Source organism: Podarcis filfolensis (genome assembly GCF_964270895.1).
Source record: "Podarcis filfolensis genome assembly, chromosome: 1".
In the NCBI taxonomy this organism is placed as follows: Eukaryota; Metazoa; Chordata; class Lepidosauria; order Squamata; family Lacertidae; genus Podarcis; species Podarcis filfolensis.
Genome location: NC_139604.1, coordinates 86141904 through 86162853, shown reverse-complemented (window position 1 = coordinate 86162853; position 20950 = coordinate 86141904). Strand labels below are relative to the sequence as shown.

At 47.5% G+C, this 20950-nt stretch overlaps 1 protein-coding gene across 5 annotated transcripts; it reads right to left on the bottom strand.

Moving 5' to 3' along the window:
- Nucleotides 1–234: 234 nt before the first annotated feature.
- Nucleotides 235–17361, bottom strand: MDK (midkine). 5 transcript variants are annotated; one of them, XM_083603205.1, is made up of 5 exons: nucleotides 17131–17361; nucleotides 4034–4113; nucleotides 3685–3846; nucleotides 1966–2127; nucleotides 235–1315 (listed from the first exon to the last, which is right to left on the bottom strand). In XM_083603205.1, the coding sequence occupies exons 2-5, from the start codon at nucleotides 4110–4112 to the stop codon at nucleotides 1290–1292; spliced, it is 429 nt and encodes a 142-aa protein (XP_083459331.1). In that variant the 5' UTR covers nucleotide 4113; nucleotides 17131–17361; the 3' UTR covers nucleotides 235–1289. The 5 variants fall into 5 exon arrangements, with proteins under 5 accessions (XP_083459331.1, XP_083459328.1, XP_083459332.1 ...); XM_083603202.1 differs by having other exon boundaries at nucleotides 235–1318; nucleotides 17131–17319; XM_083603206.1 differs by lacking the exon at nucleotides 17131–17361 and adding an exon at nucleotides 14935–15190.
- Between the last annotated feature and the right edge of the window lie 3589 nt (nucleotides 17362–20950).

Here is a 20950-nt window from a genome sequence, read left to right as displayed (position 1 = left end):
TGTCAGATTTTTCCTGGCCTACTGAGCGTTGTCAAGCTCGAAGTGGCGGCCTTCCTCCAGGGACAGCTCAGAGTGTTGCTGTGCTCCTCCCCACGGTGGCACTAGGCCCAGCGCGGCCTGGCTAGCTGCGATCCTCCTACACAGCCAGCACTTCTGTACCACATGGGCTTGCAGCTCTTTGACACAGAAATACGGCGTCAACCCACCCCACCCCTGCAAAAAAGAGGACTTTCCTTTTTTTTTTGGTAAAAAGACTTTTATTGGAAAAGAGGGGGCATTGTAAAAAGCAAAGAGGGCTTACCCAGCACCAGTAAAAGGAGGACAAGGCCACAGTGTCCCAGCAAATATAGAGACAAGAAGGGACAGAAGGAATGAGGACATTGCGACTGAAAAAGATAAGACAATGCTCATAACTCTAGGGAGATTCTTGGGTGGCGAAGGAAAGGCAAAAGGTGGTTTGTTGACAAAAGGTCAAACACAGCTCATGGAAAACACACACACCTTCCAGATGGTCTGCTTATGAACAAGCCTGTACTGGATATATATATTTATATATATTGGAGGGGGGAGGCAGAAACAGACATTCACACACAGCACCCTGGGCAGCAGGCACTGAATTAGCCCCTTGTAAGTCTGAGGGGCTCAAAGCGACACCAAAGTAAGTCCTGCTGCACACAGTCACCTTATGAGGAATGTAAGGCAGGCATAGGGCTCCCCCCTTCTCATCAACTCCCCCTTTTCCCCTCCCCTCCATTACACTCTCCAAATCAGTTTCCTCGGCTAACTTAATTTGGAGTTTTGCCTATGGGAAGTTGCATGGGGGACGAGGAAACCACAGGCCTCGCTGCCAAGCTTGCAAGAGAGAGAGAGAGAGATGCGCCAAAGGGCCATATGGCTTCAGCCAAGGAGCCCAAAGGTGAAGAACTCTATCCACAACTTAGCAGAGCCCAGCCCCATCTCAAAACGCATCGTGCGGAATTCCGGGGAAACAAACCAGAGCAAAGAGCACCGAGATGCACAGATCGGGAAGAGGGGAAGCATGGTAGAAAGGAGATGTTACAGGGAAGGCAAAAGGGCGCTTTCTTCACGACAGGGTGCGCTTGCTCCCTAGGAAACTAGTGATTAGAAATGGTATGTCAGTGAAGGGCAAGGTTGTGGAGGCAGAAGAGGGGTGGGATGTGGCAAAAGGGCTGCCAAGCTGGGAGGGACCACGCTGGAGCTCCAAGTGGTGTGTGTCCAAGAGGGTTCAGGCACCATGCCCTGAAGACAGTGGGGCTGCATCCATCGTTCTAGTCCTTCCCCTTTCCTTTTCTGGCTGCTTGAAACAAATGGAAGATCATTAGTGCAACACACCACATACAGGGGCCCCACACATTCTCATTTATTTCTGTGCTGGTCTGGCATTTACTAGCACTCTTAACACGCCAGTTGACCACTAGTCTCCTGGATTTGCATTAGCATACAAGCTGTGCATCTGGAGCACATCCAGTCTTGTTGCTTTTTGGGTTCCTCCTGTCTGGACACTTGCACTTGCCTTGCAGGTAGAAAGATTCTACCATTTATTGACACCTCACTCCAGCCTCCAGCTTCTCCCCATTCACACAAATGTACCCCTGGGGGACAGACACTGTGGGCTTTAGATTCCTCTCAGCACCTGAAGCACCATATAATTGCAATCTTGTCATTACCTGGGTGCTTGTGAACTATCACAGGTGTTTTCTTGTAAAAGGTCAGCATGTATAAAGACACCAGTGAGACAAACACTCAGCTCATGAGTCAGCTGTAGTTCTCCAAGCAATGCTGTGTTGCCAGTGTGTTTTAGAGCAATATGGCAATTGCCTAGAAAACTGCATGTTTCCTAATTTGCCATCCTAACACAGGAGTTATATCCTTCTTGGATCATTAAGAGTAATGTGTGGCAAATTATCTAAGGCAGGAAAAGGGAGCCTAAGAGCTGGGACTCACCTTTGGATTTTGACTTGGCCTTAGGAGAGCAGGGCTTGGTCACTTGTATAGTTTCCTGGCACTCGGCATTGTAGAGGGCCTTCTTCAGAGTGCCCGAACGGGACTTCAGACCTGTTGCAGAGTCACAACCACCCCAGCTCTCAAACTTATACTTGCAATCAGCTAGGAGAGAAGTTAAGAGCCATTAGATCTGTTATAGCAAACAAACAATGGTCCTGTCTGTGAGACACCTAAGATCCCAAAGAGCGTTCACCATGGCTATCTACCAAATTGCTATGAATCATGTCCATGCGGCTCAACAATTAGCAGATCTAAATGTTACTGGGACTAAATGTTAGCCGGATCAGGGTAAATGGATTGGCAGTGACTGCTGCACAACATTGTCATGGAACTAGGAACTTTGTGGTTTGTAGGCCGGACTCTTTAAAATACAACACCAAACAAACAGGTAATTTTCAAGGGCCTGGTACGTGGATAAACACCAATGCAGCAAAACCATACCTCTTGTACCTCCTATCTACTGTAAGTAGCAAGCAAACAAAGGGGAGGAATCCACAGTGGAGGGAAACAAGAAGTTGCAAAGCTAGCACTGACTGCCAAACCTCTCCTCCATGGAAGTAACTAGGAAGTGGGAATAGCAAGACAAAGGGAATGTGTGAGGTGTGGCTTAAAAGTGTAGAAAACTTCCAGTCAGCATTCAAGCCACTTAATTCTCTGCTCAGATCCAAGTTATTTTCTGGAATTTACTGTCCTCTGTACTCCTGGATCCTCCTTGATCCCACTGCCCTGAGAATTGTTGGAAAATGCTGGTATATCAGGAGTTGCTCAGAGTATTGGACTGAGAATGGACAGATAATTTGGTATCTTGTCAGAGCTGTACGTTATCTCTTGGTGATGGCAACCTTTTCAGTGGGACCCAGATAAAAGGGACTCTGCCCCATACTGCCACCACCATCTTGTTTCCCTTTGGATCCAAGACCCCCTACCAGAATCTCTCTGTCCTTCAACCACCATAGATATTCTCTCTCAAATAAGGAGTAAGGTAGAAAGATAGAGTGTGTGCTTTGCACCCAGAAGATTCCAGGTTCAATCCCTGGCACTTGCAGGCTGGATAAGCCATCTAGGCAAAACTGAGCTTGAGGGACTGATAGTCCAGCTTGGTATAAGGCAACCTCATCTATGCTCCTAAGCAGAAGGACAGTCTTCCCCAACCGTCTGCCTCCAGATGTTGTGGACTTCAACTCTCATCAGCCCTAGCCAGCACAGTCAATGGTCAGGGATGAAGGGAGTTGCAGTCCAACAACATCTGGAGCGCATCAGGTTGGGGAAGTCTGCTTCAAATGAATGACAGCTGCCAGAAACAGCAGTCAAGTATCTCTGCGGAAAGCCCAGTTGCCTCCAGAAGCCACAGGATGTGCTTCTAATGCAGACGTGCTGGATGCAGAACGAGCACATTATCAATTGCAAACTCACTGTAAACAGCAAAAACCAACACTGCATTAACGTTGGCAGTAAGTTAGCATACGGTGTGCACATGACCCCCAAGACTGAATGCACACTCCTCGCTAACTGCCTGCAATCGTTCCAGGCAAAGAACCACAATTTCTTCAGAATTTGTTAAGCCGGTGGGCAGGCTGGCTTCCCAAGGTCCCATTTAAGACTGGTGTGTCATTCCCTAAGTCTCACCCTTCTCCCTCTCAGGGCAAAACACACACTCACCTCCAAATTCCTTCTTCCAGTTGCAGGGGATCTTGCACTTGAGTTTCTTGGTCTCTTCGTTACAAGTTCCCTCGCGGAAGCCAACACCACAGTCTTTGCTGTTGGGGACGCAGGGACCCCAGCGCCATTCCTCACAATCCGAGCCATTTTTCTTCACCTTTTCTGCAGTGGTCATAGGAGAGCCGGCAATCATTATAACACACAACAAACAGCTTCTCCTTTCCCCCCAGGCCACTGTAAGGCATTAAATGCAACCCCGGCCCACGCCCTGCAAGCAAGCCCTCAGAACATCAGGCTGCAGACAGGGCCTCATCCCACTTGCTAGCCAGAACCCTCCTAGTCAGCTCACCTTTCTTATTCTTGCCAGCCTCAGAAGATGCAGCCAGAAGGATCAGAACCAAAAGCAAATAGAGTCCACGGACCTGCATTCTGTAGAAGGAAAGGATAAGGAGTCGTGCATCAAAGCCCTGCAGTGATGGCTGGTGCTCAATGGAACTGATAGGGTGGAAGGCAGGGAGGCCAACAGTAGGTGGCGCCAGAGCCAATGACAGGAAGAGAAATGCAATTCTAGTTTTGTCCCCATCTGCCTTCTCCCTGCTGACTTCTGCAAGGGCAACATGGAAGTATGGAAGTATGGAGTATGGAAACTGAAACCCAGAAAGTTTGGGAATCAGTTATCAGTACTGGCTGCATGATTCTCAACATATTTTGAGCAAACAGCTCTCTTTCTGAAGGCTGTTATCAATGGTACTTTCTTTAATAACTTGTGCTAACAGACTGGCAACCTCAGTGACTTCTGCAAGAGTGACTCAGTTTGGAGCAAGGAGATACAAACAGCGATCTGACAAAGAGCTATTTGCCTGAAACACACAGAGAGTAGACCCACTGAAATTAATAGACCTGGTTAACTAAGAGGTCCATTAATTTCAATGGGCTACTCTGAGCAGGACTAGCACTGGAGACGACCCACTGGGATTAACACAATGCCTTTGAGAGCATTTCTTCCCTGCCATTGCTGGGATGTCTGTCTTTTCTTGCTCTGTTGTGCTTCCCCTTTTTGGTGTGTTGTGCCACTTGGCAAGCCTGCACAAGGCCTGCACTTACTGAGACACAAACACGCCATTCCCACAGTGGTGCGAGTCAATGGGCACATCCCCTCACAATGAGCCTTTGGCCCACAAGGTAAAACAAAATGACGTTATTCTCCTGCACCTATTGAATCCTGTAGGCCTATGGCAGAAACTGAACAAGACTCGGGGCCTTTCCCCCCTTTTAATAAGCAAATAAATAATCTGAGGAGCACTGCAAACTTTCTACCCCACCCTGGTCTCTGACACCCCCTTTCCTAGACTGCAAATCTAGAGCAACGAAGTGGAAACTGGGAAAAAGCAAACCTGCCAAAGGGATTTATGCTGCTGCTGCCTTTCGGAAGCCAGAAGGCTTCTGCGGGCTGGCAATAGTGAGGCCCTGCTCCCCACTCCCCTCAAATGCTCCCACATTTCCCCTCATTTCCCACTGCCTCTTTTATCTGGTGCTCAGCAGGCTACCTCGCCAATGCCAAAGCTCCCCGAGGTCGGGGGGATCTCAGCTGCCATGGAATCTTTATCCAGCTCAAAAAGAATCCAGGGTGGGAAAAGAAGCCCCCAACAGGCAGAGTTTTTGAGAACTAAAACAGAAGATTAAAAATAAAAGCCCAACACAATTAGATCTCATGTGGAGCTTTAGAAGGCAGGCTGCTCCCCCTGCTGGCTCTCTTAATGTCAGCCTATTACCATATCCCCACAAAAGGTCTATCTATGGAAACAAGGCTCAGCGAGAGAGCGCAAGCAAGAGTGTGCCCGTGTGTGTGTGTGTGTGTGTGTGTGCGCGCGCGCACGCACCATAAAGAAGGGAAACTGCAGGTGTAGAGAAGAAGCAGGGAAGTGTGTGCACTGTAGCATTGCAGCATGTAAGCTAGGATGTGTTTCTGCCCACAGACTCAGTGCAGTACACCAAGAGATCTGAACTGCCTCCAGGGCAGATATTGAGAGTAGCGGAGTATTCAACAGGCAGTTTGGTGAAGCACCATTCATCTATGGCCTAGCTAGAGTGAACTAGTGGCCAGCCTTGCGATTCTCTTCTTAAAACAACAGCAGCACTATTTTGTTTCAACAAAGAGTCTCACGAGAACATTGGAGGAAAGACATGTAACTCAGGTTGTTTTATTTTTCCAATACCTGGGAACAGGTAACAGGGCACGAATGCAAATCTTACTCACCTGGAAGAGTCCAGCAGTAATGAAATAATAAATAAAGGTAGATCCAGCAAACTCATTCACCTGGTGCTCCCACACTAAGAGTGGTGATGGAGAAAAGTAGGGATGTACCAGAAAGCAAAGGGACTGCTTAGTTCTACAGAATCTGCAAGAGCATCCTTTTCTGTATGTACAATGTTTTTCAGTGGCACCAGGATGACAAACTGTGAGTATGTCTATACCACAGAGGGGGAGCTCTTTTGTTTGCCACTGGATTTTGATAATTTTGGCCTTAATTTATCAAGTACTGGAATGCTGAGGTACTGCACTGCCAACAACCACAGCTGATTTAAGCTGCAGTTCTGCAACTCCTGAAATGGTTACAGGGGGCCCCAAAGAATAAGTGGATGGCACAACTTCCATCTGGGTTTAAAATACAGATCCTCCTACTCTCCCCCACAGTATTTGCATCACAAAACTCATAAATTAACTTGTAACAGAGAAGATTGAGCCACACGCAAAACACCAAAATTATTCCCCCTTACACCTCTGAATTCTGCAATTTGCATACATGATGCACATGTTCATGCTTGTTTTGCATGTTTTATTCTAATTCCCATAGGCACAAAGCAGACTACGCACGGTACCAAAGATCTATCCTTGAACCAATGAAAATCCTGATCAGCCATTTCCTGGCTTCCAAGTTGTCAACATTGTCTACAGAGCCTAAAGCTTAGAAATTTTTAAAAAGATACATAAAAACAAAAGGTGATTCTCAATACCATGACTGATACATGATTTCAAAGTTGCATGGTGCTGCAGCAGAATTTACATAGTTCTATATACTAAAGGTGAGTGGTAGCACTCTAGGCTGAAGCTAAGGCCCCAGGGACCTGGGCATGAGGACTGGAAACTTAGCTTAGCTGTTTAGTTAAGGCTTCTGGCAGATGATGGATCTGGGGCTTTTGGAGTGCGGTGGTTTTGCGTTGACTTTGAAAACATGCAACAACTTCACGGTATCTTTGTTGTGCTGGGGGATCTAACTAGCACATGTCTTCCATTATATGCACTTGTGGGATATTTAATCCTCCTTCCAATATGCCCGTGAAGAGGAAAAAAGTGGGGGAAGGAGAAAACAGGTTATAAATGGTGCTTTGGACGAGGCAACTTGGAAGTGTATCAGACACAGTCCTTTGCCTCTGCCCCCACTGCCAGAGCAGTTCAGAGGAACCGATTGCATCACAGACTGGGATGAAACATGCCGTGCTCAGTGTAGGGGAAAGAAATAGCCCGGAGGACCGAGGGAAAAGAAACACTAGGTCAGCATTTTTGCCCCTTCCCCCACCGTGTCCCCCAGGCAGCCCACTGCAGAGAGCAGCTCTCTTCATTATTCAGGCTCCACTGGGCTCACCTTTTGTATGTCTGTTGCTGTGAAGCGGCCGGATTCATTCTGAATTGAACTGTCACAGAGAATTACACAGGCTGGGGAGCTGAAGGCAATGCCTAAGGGACGAAGGCCACTTCCCCTGCCCCCTTCAGCAGGGGAACTCCCCTCAGGGGAGACAGGGGCCTGTCAAGGCAGAGCCCAAGAGGGCAGGAGCCCAGCACCAAGAGTGGTCCAGATCCAAGCTCTTCCATGACTGGAATATCTGACAACAAGATTTGCCAGATGTGGGTCATGGCAGTCTGAGCCATTTGTGGAAGTTAAGTAGGCAAAGAATGGCTTCTGCTAGGCTCAATAACAGATACCTAGCAAGTAGAAACCTAAACCATCTCTTCTGTGACCAGCTACTGTAAAGCTTAAGTTATTTTGGAAAGAGTAATAGCAAGAGTCATTTTGCAGGGATGACGAAACTTTCATTCTGGACCAATTCTCACATTAGGGTTTGCAATCTGGTTGCTGCTTCCACTTGGTCAAGTTATGGTAAGTTTTAAACCAAGCAGGAATTTAATTTATTTGTTATATTTATATTTTGGCTTTGGCTTTGTGGGAATCAGAGCCTGGGTTCTTCAATCCGAATCGAACACCCTTAACCGCTACACAATGTGGGCTGGGCAGATGTTGTTCAACTTTCTGAGAGCCCTGTGGCCTCCAAGAAATGCTGGCAGGGATGTCAGAAGTAACCCCATGTTCTGCCAATCCTTGATGCGTCTTCCTGCTTCAGAAGCTGCTGGCATGGCATGAGACCTGGCTGCACAGAGCAGCAAACAGACCGCAAAGGTAACAAATCAATCCAGGCTGAATGTCCCTCCCCACCAAACAGCGAACATGAATTATTCCCCCAGGAGATCATCTTCAACTGCTTCTTGTTATTAATATTATCTGAATAATTTTCACTGTGGAAAAGTGCTGCACAGCAATCAGGCATGGCCTGAAGGCCAACTCAGCTCACAAGATTCCTTGTGGGATTCCTTGTTTCTTTCCCTGCAGCTGATGATATCTGTAATGACTGAAACTAGTTGCAAGAAGGTAGGGAAACAATAGCCTAAATATGGAAGCAACGGCAATACACATTAATGTAGGTTTACTCAGTGCACTTTTGTCTTGAGCTGGCATTTTAAATCGGATCAGATCCTGGCTTATCCTAATCTGTTTGGATGTTATGGAGAACTCTGACTTAAATGCAAGCAAGATCTCCACACTGAAACCAGCGCATAAAGGAGGAGCAAGGGAGGAGTACATGGCCACAGTGCTTGTTCATGGCTTCATCTTTTACTATATATTTTGGAATGTTACTTTTTCAGTTTGCTGTGCCTTTGGACATTTCTTAACATCTCTTAACCAAATTTTATGTTATGGTTCCTGAGATTGAAGGGCAAGTCTTTCTTGGATAAAACTGGATTCCATTTTGAATCAAGATGGAGAGCTGAACCTTTCAATAATGTATTTTTAAACTACCCATTACAAAATTGCCCTAGTTACCCCCCCCCTTAGCATTCCCAATCAACATGAGGGTACAGGGCTGCTAGTAAACTATGGTATATGAACCCTGGGACAAATTTGTCTGAACCTGGTCTATATGGTTAAGTGCAAAGGCATCACTACAATATCCATTTTGTTCTTCATTTTGCCTTTATTTCTCTTTCTAATGCTGCCTGGCTCTTGTGTGCTACAAATTCCACAGTAAGAGCCTCATCTCCTCTGGACTGGCCTATTGCAGTTCTAATCATCTTGGTCTCCTGGAGCTCTAATTGTCCTTTTCTTCATGCAAAAAGAAAAAAGAAACACAGATAATTATCATCCTCGGTTTCCTCCTTTGACCACTTCAAAATCCAGCAAAAAACTGTTGTTCTTGTTTAGATATGCTCCATGCACTTATTCTTTCCTGTGGCACGGGTCCTCTGCCCTTCCCTTCTTGGCATCAGCCTGTAGTCTGCTGTTCTCTCCAGCTTCAGCAATCTGCCTCCTCTGCAGTGACTGCTGTCAGGAACATGGCCAATCTCCCAAATGTGCAGTGGGAGGGTATACCTTCCTCCGTTAAAATGTAACAATTAAATTAAGAGCAAACTCAAGGAACACATTTAGCATGTATGCTGGATGGGGGAGAAATATGTGGCAAGACAAACCCACCTGAACCTGAGCTGTGGAAGTGATGTGGTTCAGTAGAACTAAGAGTAGCCATAACTAGGGCTAGAAGCACAGGAATTTGCTCACCTTGTTGCAGAGCCCATTTTTAAAAAGTAAACAGAATAGTTATATGCAAGTCCTCGAATGCAGACTCTAATAGGACAGGTGTACAGCAGGCAAGGAGAGAGGGGAAGACACTAGTTTGCACAGTAAACAAACAAACAGCAAACCAGCCATGCAAGTGACCTGTGTAATTCAATAGCGTTCTTAGAAGTCAGGACTTGTTTTGTGCTCCGCCATCTGCTGAAGGCTAATTTTGGGAGGCTGCGCTTAGTTCTGCAACCCACATCACTATCACAGTCCTGTTTGCTGGTAACTGTGGGAACAGTTGTCTTTGTCTTTCTGCCCCTCAGCAGAGTGCAAGCATTAGGTCCTTTACCTTTCAAATGAGCTTAAGGTAAGAGATGGGCCGGTGGCTACTGTGAATTCATCTGAAGTGAAGAGAAAGCAAAAACTAGAAGAAGAAATCAGCTTATTCCTTCCTTTTCAGTTTTGTTCTTCTGTGCGTATACTAAGCTTTCTCTCCCAAAATTGAAACATTTATTTCAATGCTTCTTCTCTCCTTCATCCCTCTTGCTGATCATTTCAAGAATGTACTCTATTCCCTTGTGGGACAAAGCTTTACAAGTCGAGCGGTGATACAGAACGAGACAGAAATTAAAGGAAGGGAGTACACCAACTATCAGATATTCTGTGCATGGGGGTCAGGGAGAAACAGTTTAAACAATCCCAAGTGAGAAATTTATTGTTAAGATGAAACTAATATTTGGGGCAGTTCCCCTTCCCCTGAAGAACCCTTGATATTTTTGGTGAGCTGCTCTCCCTGGATCCTCGACAATTCATTATATGCCTGTCGCGTTTAACTTTTACTGTATCCAGGTCTTAGAGCATACCTCATTTCTGCTAACACTTTCTCCTCACAGGCTGCACATGCTGAGCTGCAGCTGAAAATTTAGACATACTTTGGCAACAGTCAGGATTGCCAAGGATTTGTCTAACCCTGGACCAAGTCCATGGAAAACCTCTGGGTGATGCTGGAATGGGGTCGCAGGTGCCAAACACAATAACGAGGGGCCCTTTCACTTTCCCTGGCCTCCCTTCTCTGCCAAGCAAGATCTGTTCCAGGTGTCACTTCTAACCCGGTTGTCGGCACTTGGAGATTTAGATGCTGCACTGCCTCCTCTCCACCAGATGAGTCATCCCGCATGCAATGAGCTCTTTCACAGTGGCAATGCAAGATTCTCTGCTGCTTCAAGCTCACCTATTTACTTGGAAGTAAGTCCCCTTCAATCAGTGGGACTTACTTCTAAGCAAACACAGAACTGGGCTCAAAGTGTCAAACAGCAGTGTCTTGCTGCTCACACCCCTATTAGAGCCAATCTACTTATCTGTTTTCTCCAGGTGCCCTGTCTCCTCAAATAAGTGGGATGGTAATCAGCAGCTCTCCCCTGCCTCTGAGTTTTAGTGCTTACTGCAGTCAAGCAACTTGTATATTGCCTCTGCGGGGATCTCCATAAAGGATGGGAAGAATACACAGCCCTCTCCTCAGTCACAGAACACATTGCTAGAGGAGGCATGCTTTTTACAGGAACCGTCCAAATCTCTGTCAGAACAGGAAAAACTGTCAAGTCCCCATCCATCTAGCTGTTCTGGTTTGCTTTGTCCTCAAAGGCATCTGCACTCGTTCCAGAACGTAAGCACTGCTCACCTGTCTTACATACAGAATCTCTCAGGATGGGCTGTTCCCACTTTGGGGGATAATAATCCCTGCTTCTCTCTTCCTAGTACCAGCTTATTATGCAAAACTAATTTCTAATCATTCCTAGTTCTGCTGCTGCATAAATGCTGAAGGAAGGACAATGGAGCAAAGGATTATAAAGGTGTTAGCAGAGCCACCATATGTAATACCTGACCCTGGGGGCGGCGAGTGAATCCCACAGAGCTTCTTTCTCAAACCTTCCTACAGAGTTCTCCTCATTCACTACGCCAAGCCAGCCACAGGGCACCTAACTATCTATATGAAAAACTATATAAGCTGCAAAACGCTTATTTGTCATCTCCTTTCCTGAGAATACACCCCATTGAACACAACTGGCCTTACTTTTGAGTGGGCATGTGCAGGATCTTACCATATGGTAGGCTAAGCTTCATGGTCCACAAGGAACTTGAATAGTTGCTTTCAACCCTCAAAACTAGCACATGATCCACTACATTGCAAGTGACCCACACTCCAGTTTTCCCTTATTTATTTGGCTCCAAATTTCCTTCACATCAGGGTCACACCCACACCACACATTGAAAGCACTCTTGTACCACTTTAAGAGTCATGTCTTCCCCCCAAAATTCTAGGAATGGTAGTTCATTAAGGCTGTTAAGAAGACCCCTCACAAAGGTATAGTCCCCAGCACCCTTAACTAGGGCTGCCATACATCCAGATTTTCCTGGACATTACTGGGATTTCAAAGGCAGAATTGACATCGGGGGGGGGGGGAGCCATGACTCTTAAAGTGGTACGATAGTGCTTTAAATTTATGGTATGGATGTGACCCAAAGTTCCCTCCATGGCAAGAAACAGATTTTCTTCATGATGCACTGCAGATGTCAACGTGATTACATGCTTATGTGGCAAGCATCATTATTAGCTCATCATCTAACAACGTGAGGAAGGCAGGAATATTTTAAGAAAAAGAGAGGCACCACTTGCACACAATAAGATAGCGGTGGCATATCATTCAGAAAATGTTTGGATTTATCGTGTTAACTCACTCCGAAAGTAGGCGGGAATAAACAGATTCACAAAACTTTTGAACTATTTCACCAACACTCCTCAGTGTGTAGGCCAGACTACATGGAAGTTTGAGAGAGAGCCACGAAGCTCGCTTTCATCACTATGCAGGACTCACATTTAACTTCTTCCCCTGCATACAGAAATGCTGCCAGAACAAAATTTCTTAAACACTGGCCACTTTGAAAACCATGGGCTCCAAAACAAGGGACGTATGATTTCTTTTGTGAGTCCGAAGAGACAAAGGACTTCAAATAAGAGAGATCCATTAAATTAAAACATAGGGCATTTAACGGCAGCTGCAGCCATTCTGAATTGCTAAGGTGCCCTGACCACCCACCTTCTTTCTGGTGTTTGCTTCCTGCTCTGTCTCGAGAGCTACCACATGCCTTCTCCTCCCAGCCCTCTCCGACCTGTTTTACCATGAGCTCTTCCTCTTGGGTCCTTTGTGTTTCTGCATCTTTGGACTTGCCTCGTTCCTTCTTATAAAAATGCAGGAAAAGTTGGCCTCAACAGTCCCCTCAGATTTCCATTTCCTACAGCCAAATGCAGCTTCAACAATATGCATGATCCTTCCACTCTCTCCCACCTCCTTTCCCTCAGGCTGTGTCCTGGCAGGTTTCAGATCCTTCCTTCCCTGCCTCCTCTCCTACCACCTACAAGCAAAATCTCTGTTTAAGGCTGCATCCCAACGAGATTCCTTCCCCACTGATTGAGCATCAATCTGGAAAGAGGACAAAGCTTACCTGGGAGCAAGCCCCACTGAAGTCAATAGGACAAGACTGCATTGTCAAGGAAGAAGCACCAAACATTGCAAATGTTTCCATTTACCTAGGCTGCCCTACTTAGCATCTATCCAGCAAGATGGATTCCCACTATTCCCATGCAGCTTGCTAGCCTTGGATGCCCTGAATCAGCACACCTGGCACTTGAAAAACAAGACTAAATAATCCCACTGGGAAGCACCCAATGAAACCACCACAACTTTAAACAGGGTGGTCACACAGTGAAATCAAAAATATGTGGTGCAGTCTTTCGGGTATATGGCATTTCAAGCACTGAAACCAAGGAAAGTGATGCTCACTTGGGTGACCAGGAACCACCCAGTCTAACCTCCCTCATGGGGGGGGGGGGTTGTGAGGATAAAATGAGGGACAGGGAGAACCACGTATGCCAGCTTGAACTCATTGGGGAAAGGTAGGATATAAATGTAAAAATAAATTAACAAAAGTGGTGATTAGCTAAAAAGGCTAGAGTACATAAGGAGGCTTTATTCTCTAAAAGGTGGAGTGAACCCATAGAGGGCTATGCATAACTAGTCTCAGGAATGGTTGATAAATGGTTGAAAGGCAGACACAGGGGCTCCTGAATAGGGATGGATGGATCTGTCAATTTCGGTTCTCCCTGTTTCTCATTTTTCCAATCTCAAATTCAATTCTCTACATTTCTGTAGCAATTTTCTGTCTTCTTTTGTAATTCTCATGGAAATTCACCAGTATTTTAGTGTGAATTTCTCCTAATAAATCCATTTTGTATGCAGTTTTCCTCTAATACAATTTCCCCCAAAGCCACTTCCCCTAATATTATGCATTTTTACGCGTGTGTTAGTTTGCCCAGTACATGCATTAATTTTTTTTATACCTTTCTTGGCTGGAGAACTGCACTGCAAAATTCAGGGAAGTGTTTCTGTTTGTGTATTGTTTCAGAAAGGATGAACTTGGTTAAGTTCAGCTTTGAATGCAAACCTCTCTCTCATCCCTACTCTTAACATGATCTTTCGGCCAGCAAAATAACAGGAACGCTACCCTGACAGCATGGAAGAAACGTTGCTTTTCTGATTGAGGTCTTTCCTATAGGTTTATCATCACCAAGCACAACGGATCAAATTTTAACAAATCATAATGGCATGTGGAGATGCAGAGGGAAATTGGTAGCAGCAGCATCAAGAAACTCAAGAGTAGGAGAGCATTTGGAGACACAGTCAGAGATCTCAATAATAATAATATTATAATAATTTATTATTTGTACCCCGCCCATCTGGCTGGGTTTCCCCAGCCACTCTGGGCGGCTTCCAACAAAGATGAAAAATACACTAAAATGTCACATATTAAAAACTTCCCTGAACAGGGCTGCCTTCAGATGTCTTCTGAATGTCAGGTAGTTGTTTATCGCTTTGACATCTGATGGGAGGGCGTTCCACAGGGCAGGCGCCACTCAACACTATCACGGCTTAAAATCCAGCTTCAAATTCTGCAGAATTCCAAGATTCTTGGCTTTCATAAAGTGGCTACTTCCCCCAACCCCCCACCCACTCATTAGGACTGCCGATTGAAATGAAAGACAGGACCTAAAATGTGTTATTGAGCACCCTCCTAAACACCTACTACAGGTACTCAAAATTTCCAAAAACATGGGAAGGGAAAAACAGCATTCTTGCAAACAGAACAGTGAATCTAAAGTTGGTAAATATATGACAAACTGGTCTGAATTCCAACTGTAGAAGTAGTTTCAGAAGGTTTTTAAAGGTTCACAGCTCTGTGCATTCTGGCCATAGCCCAAGATCCTGAAGAGTAATTGGGGGGGGGGGGGAGAAACAGGAATTACCTCAGTACCTCCTTGTTGCCAAGAGTTTTCAGGCTTTGGGTGTGTGGAGACCATCCCAGAACAGGAGTATCAGAAGAGCAGGATGCAGCCTTGCATCTCTGCTGTTACATCTATCTATAAGAAGGTTGGATAAAGACCCACTTCAAAGAAGCATGGATCAAGGCTTGGTAGAGGAAACACGCTGAGCTCTGAGGGAAGCCCCCTTTACGAAGGGTTCTGAACCATGGCTGCAACAGCTAGTGAAAGGGGTTTTTTAAGACTTGACCACCCACTTCCCCTCTCATAAAAAGAAACACACAGTTTGAGTGTGTGTGTGTGCTCAGAGTGAAACGAGGTGTCCTAGTTTCACTGGGACACTTCCTTCCTGGAACCAGCCATGGGGTGGCGGTGGTGGGGGGTGGAATGGCAGACAGACGACAACAACCTTCTCTCATTCTTCTCCAAGCTGGAGCAGATCCAAGTGGAGGGGCTTTTTCAATAGAGGTGCTCACATTTTGCATGAGATGCATTCTTGTGCTCCAAAATGCCTGGCTCCTGCCTGGCTTGGGGAGTTCCGTGCTGAGCGAGGGTCAACTCCAGCAACAACAGAACCAAAGGAGGAATGCACAGCACTGTCTCAATTGCAGCAGGAGAAAGAACCAGCAGCCATTGAAATTCTCCCTCCGTGCATAATCATAAAGCATACCACTGTGGGACTGACTGAATAGAGACCCCACTCTTCTGTTTCCCCTCAAAAAAAAAATAAAAAAAAATCCTCAACCAAAATTGCCTTGGAACTGGGTGGGATCTCAAGGGCATCTTTTGCAGACCCTTACAGGGATCAGGGATCAGTGGCGTAGCGTGGGGGGTGCAGGGGGGGCCGGCCGCACCGGGCGCAACATCTGGGGTTAGGGCAAATCCATGGGTTAGGGGGCGCAAATCCACAGGTTAGGGGGCGCAAATCCACGGGTTAGGGGGCGCAAATTACTTGCCTTGCCCCGGGTGCTGACAACCCACGCTACGCCACTGTCAGGAATACCCAAGTCACAAACACACATCTCCAGTCACTAGCAATATTAGCCCAAAGAATCCGGATTAGAGGGTGGCAGGCACAAAGTGAGCTACATGCACTTCTACAGAGATGTCTGGGCAGAAGAACGCTTACTAAAGATAATAAGGGTACAGGCTCCAGCTCACTTAAGTAACTTAGCGCTCTTTAAGCCCTGTTGTTCCATTGCGACCACTTTCAATGTATGCTCGCAAACATATGTGCGCACACACTATATGTATGCAGACTGATCTTTCGGATTGCTTACTACAGAGAGCATGGGTGTGATCTTGTATATGTGGTACCAGATAGCATAATGAACCTAGTGCTCAGAAGACAAATAAAACAACACTCCCTGGTAACTAAAGGTCGGGAAATACAGGACTCAAGATTTGCATCTAGCACACAGGGCACACCCAGAGAAGTCTTCCCACCCTTGCTCTTCACCCTGCAGCACACCGGGTTTTTCTGAGGGAACTAGAAAGATACAGGTTGGTTCCCCGTGGCGTCTCAGCATCCAGACTCTTGCCGGACTCCCAAAGATCCTGGGGCAAAAAAGTTTCAACCAACAGATCCGGCGCATCCCTTCACCATCAATGTTATCTGGCCGGGCAGGAAACAACCGGCGAAAGGGATCAGCTCTGAACGGCTATCCCGCCGCTCCTCTTTCCCGCTTCCCCCTCTCGGAAAAGGTAACTTCGCGCCTCAGCCTGTGCATCATCTCGGCCCCTTTCTTTAAAAGCTGGAGAGGCTCCGGGAGCGCCGGGTGGGGTGGGGTGGGGAAGGACCCCTTTCATTTGTGATGGAGCCTCGACACCCTCCCGCCCGCCCGCCCGCCGTGCCAGTGACCAAACGTGTGTTACAGCGTTTACACTGGATCTTCGCTCGGGGCTGCTAGAGCAAAAGTTCCCGGGGAACTCCAAACGTGGGCGCTTTATGGGGTTGGGAAAAGCAAACTCAAGCGCAACCAGGATCCCTCTTTCTGGGCACGGAGGCTTTCCTCACAAAGGTACACGAGTCGCTCGGGGTCCCCCGTCCCCGCCCTGGGGCACGGCTCTGCGGAGCGCACCTTCCTCCGCCGCGCGCCACTTTGGGCGCCGGCCTCCCCTTTCCCGCCGGCGGCGGCGAAGTTTGGCGCGCAAGAAGAGCGCGCCCGGTGCGCGACTTGCCTGGATGGATGCTGCGGGTCTCGTTGCCGGCGCCTGGGTCGCTCTGTCGTGACGAAGGCTGCTCCTCCTGCTTGCCGTGCCGCTCGCCTGGCCCTGCTCCACCGCCCGCCCCGCTATCTGGCTCCTTATCTCGCCTTGCCTTTCCCTTTGTGTCTTCAGAACTAGTTTAAGCTGGTCACATGTGGGCACAACCTTGCGCGGCACGGCGGCGGCGGCGGCCCCTGACGTCACGCCCAGCTGACCACCAAAGGTAGTTTGGGGAGCCCAAAGTTACTTCCAAGGCTCCTCCTCCTCCACCACCCCCCTTCCCTCATGGAATTGGAGACAAAAGGCGGACCAGCTCAGAGAGGGCAAACTCAAGCTGGGCCTAAGTTGCTGGAGAGACCCCCAGAGGCTAGTCCTACCCCAATTCCTGTCCTGCGTCTTCCTCCTCCTCGCCTTCTTCCATGGGGACTCCGAGCAACGTTTGCCAGAGTCTGGACACTACCTTCTTGGCCTCTTTCTTCCTTCTCGCGGACACAGGCATTGCAGTGCAGGCTCAACGTGGGTTTCATCCCACAGATGCGATACATGCAACATCAATGTGGCTGTTTGCACCAAGCCCTTTTTTCGCCTCCGTTCAAAAACATATTCTCCCTCACTTTTCATTTCTTTTCTGTCGTTTAAAACCCAAAGATTTGGCTTGCGGACAAGTTTTGTGCAACTCTTGAGAGCTTGCACATTGCATTGTGACCATTAAAATTAAGCATTGTGTTTAGTGAGGGTGATGTTTTGGCACCTGCCACACCTCGGTTTTGAAAATAAAGCCAATGTCATCTAAACAGGCTTGTTTTAAAACTGCTCTTTTTCACGTTTTGTCCCATGTTCAAAAGTGGTGCATTACACAGTTAAAAAGTGTTAATTGTATCTCTAGTGAAAATATCGCCCTAGCACCTTGATGTCTGCAAGTTACTAGCCCAGTCTTAGCCCAGAAGAAACTCACAATGCCATTTTGCACGTTACTTTGTGTCATGTTTTTCACTCATAAGAGTCCTCCAAGGATTGTATTGGGAGGTGATTTAGCAGCTTCCGAAATCTTCAGTGATCTAGTATGTACCATGTCAGTTCTTGAGACTGCTAAATGAGCTACCAGTTCCCCCATTAGACTGCTCTTTCCAGAGAGTGTAAAAAGCAGCCCGTTTTCAGAAGCACTGCTTAAATTACTTTGAATTTCCAGTATGTATATGCTGAATGCAAAACCGACATTGGTTACAATGCATGTCCAGTTTTAAAATGACTTTTCTTCTGCTTCCTGTTGCATATTAATAATCACATTCCTAAGTGTCACATACCACTGTAAATGGTGGTGTTCTTCACATCACTTGTGAATGTGGCCCAACCTAAAACATGCAATTGACTCTTAATCTCTAGCTATCAAAGTGTGGATGAGACTGACATAAACAGTTGCAAGCAGGACATATGGATGTGGGTGGAAACCTCTTGGGAAGAAGCCCAGTCTAAATGAACCCATAGCCCAAAGCTAGGGAGAACACAGACAGTCCAACCAGAAGGATGGAGAAAATAATACTTAGCAGAGGAGTGTGTGCTGGGGGTGGGGAACAGTTTGTCAAATAATGAAGGAATGACGCACTCTGAAAATCCACAGGGGATGAAAACAAGCTTTTAAATTTAGCATCGTGTCCTAATGATTGTTAACCATATTCAAACTGACTGCATCCCTGGGTAATGGCTTTGTCTTCTTGCATTCTAACATTAAGAACATAGAAAGAGCTTGCTGGATCAGGCCAATGGCCCATCCAGTCCAGTAGCCTATTCTCACAGTCGTTAACTGTGGGAAATCCACAAGCAGGTTCGAGCACAAGAACACTTCTTTCCTCCTGTGATTTCCATCAGCTGGTATTCAGAAGTATTGCTATCTCCAACTGTGGATATATGGCACAGTCATCATGGCTAGTAGCTATCAATAGCCCTCTAAATTTGTCTAATCCTCTTTTAAAGCCATCTAGGTTGCTGCCTTCTACTGGAGTGAGTTCCATAGATTAACTGCGTGCTGTACTTTTAACTATCCAGAATCTTCCACCCACTTTGACATCTTGGTGGAGTGGCTCTAATTTAACTGTGTGATTGCATTTGACTTTTCAACAAGTGTCAGGGAATCAGGAGCAGGAGCACTGGGGAGAGAGGATTGGGAGAGCGAAGGGGAAGAATCCGAGGGCAGCGTAGGGGAGTATGACAGTGGCCCGAGAGATTCCATGAGCTTCTCCAGCGAATCAGAAGATTCCCAGAAGGGGGCGCCGATGGTCAGGGCAAGGGGGGTCCCAGGGGGGACGCACCAGAAACAAGGAGCCAGAGGGGAACCCCAAAGCAGCAGTGGAGGATCGGGACCAGTTTCCCCACCAGAGCGTGGTGGGGGGGAAGAGTCACATGTGTCAGGGGCAGTGTCTCCTCCAGAGAGGGAGTCAGGGCTGACCACGCCTCCAACGGAGGGGAGGTCAGTTGCAGCTAGCCCCCCCGAAGGGGCAAGCAGTGACAGCAGCAGTGGAACGGTCAGGAGGAAAGCTGCTGGCTGGGCGTGCGCGCCAAGTTCAAATGTGCAGGCGCGCGGAACAGCAGGAGACCCGGATGGGGAACCAGCTCCTAAAGCCCGCCGGAGGGAGGGAGAAGGCTCAGGGGAATCAGCGGGAGAAGAGGCTAGAAAGGGCAGAACCCCGGCGGGCAGGCAGACCCAGAGGAGGAAGGAGCAGCGGAGAAGGTGGAGCAAGGCTAGAATCTTAAATTGGTGTCAAGGGGGAGGAGACTCAGACGGAGCATCAGCGGTCTGACACTTGAGACGTGGGGCTGCGCGCTGTGGCTCTGGAAGTGAAACTGAACTTCAATAAAGACTTTTATACTTAACAACGAAGCAGCGTTGGTCCTTTGTGAGCTGGGACCTAGGGTAGCTCTGACAACAAGAAACACTTGAGAGAATAAATCATCCTCATAGTCTGGCCATCTTACTTGGTCAACTTCTCAACCGGTGCATTATTCCAGGCATAGTTTTTACCATTATTGTATTATCCATCCATCCTTATGCTCAGAGCCGTCTTTCTCATTGGTCTTAGTGGTTTGTTGCGCCAGGGTGCCGGCCTCTCAGGGGCACCCTAGCGAATGGGGGAGCTGCGCAGCTTTGCCGGCAGCCTCCCCTTTCCCTGCACGCCCTCCAGCTGCGCCCCACCAACTATATGGTGGGCAGGCGTGCAGCTTTCTTCCCAAGCCTCTGCAGAAGGAGAGCGATCCCCACAGAGGCTTAGGCTCTGCATCTGCTAAAGACGGCCCTGCTCTCGGTCGTTGTCCTCCTCCTGCTTCCCGGGGAAAGGCGGCGCACAGCCTTCCCGGGCTGCCTTCTCGGGCGCCCTGACACTGGAGAGCATGTCCGCCAGCATGTTTTCCTGTTTCATCACCGCCGCCACGCTGGGGGAGGCAGAGGACATTTTCCACACCCCCTCCCTTGCTTTGGAGTTGCCAGGGATGGCGCTGCTGGTGGGATCTTTGCACCACGGCGCCGGGTATGCTTAAGACGGCCCTGTTTATGCTTCCAATGCTTTGCATACTTGCCTTGCAGCTACCAGTAAAAAGGTTAGCATCCCTTTAAACGGTATTGTTTGTTTTGTCAAAAATAGTAATGTCAGAGTGGGTTTTGTTCCTCCGAACTACTCCTGAGCATTATTTACAGTGGAAAGGTGGGGCATAAATACTGATAGACAGATAATGCTTTCCTTCACTTCCGTTCTCTGCCATACAAGAGACCAGGGAGTTCAGATCAGTCCCAGAGACGGATGCA

Bases quoted from the DNA above. Each gene is read 5' to 3' on its own strand.
- MDK (XM_083603202.1), bottom strand. From the start codon at position 4,112: ATGCAGGTCCGTGGACTCTATTTGCTTTTGGTTCTGATCCTTCTGGCT. The intron at 2,128-3,684 runs GTGAGTGTGTGT...CTTCTCTCCTAG, and splicing joins CTGGAAGAAGGAATTTGGAG to CTGATTGCAAGTATAAGTTT. The intron at 1,319-1,965 runs GTGAGTCCCAGC...ATTTGTTTCAAG, and splicing joins GGCCAAGTCAAAATCCAAAG to CAGCCAGAAAAGGAAAGGGG.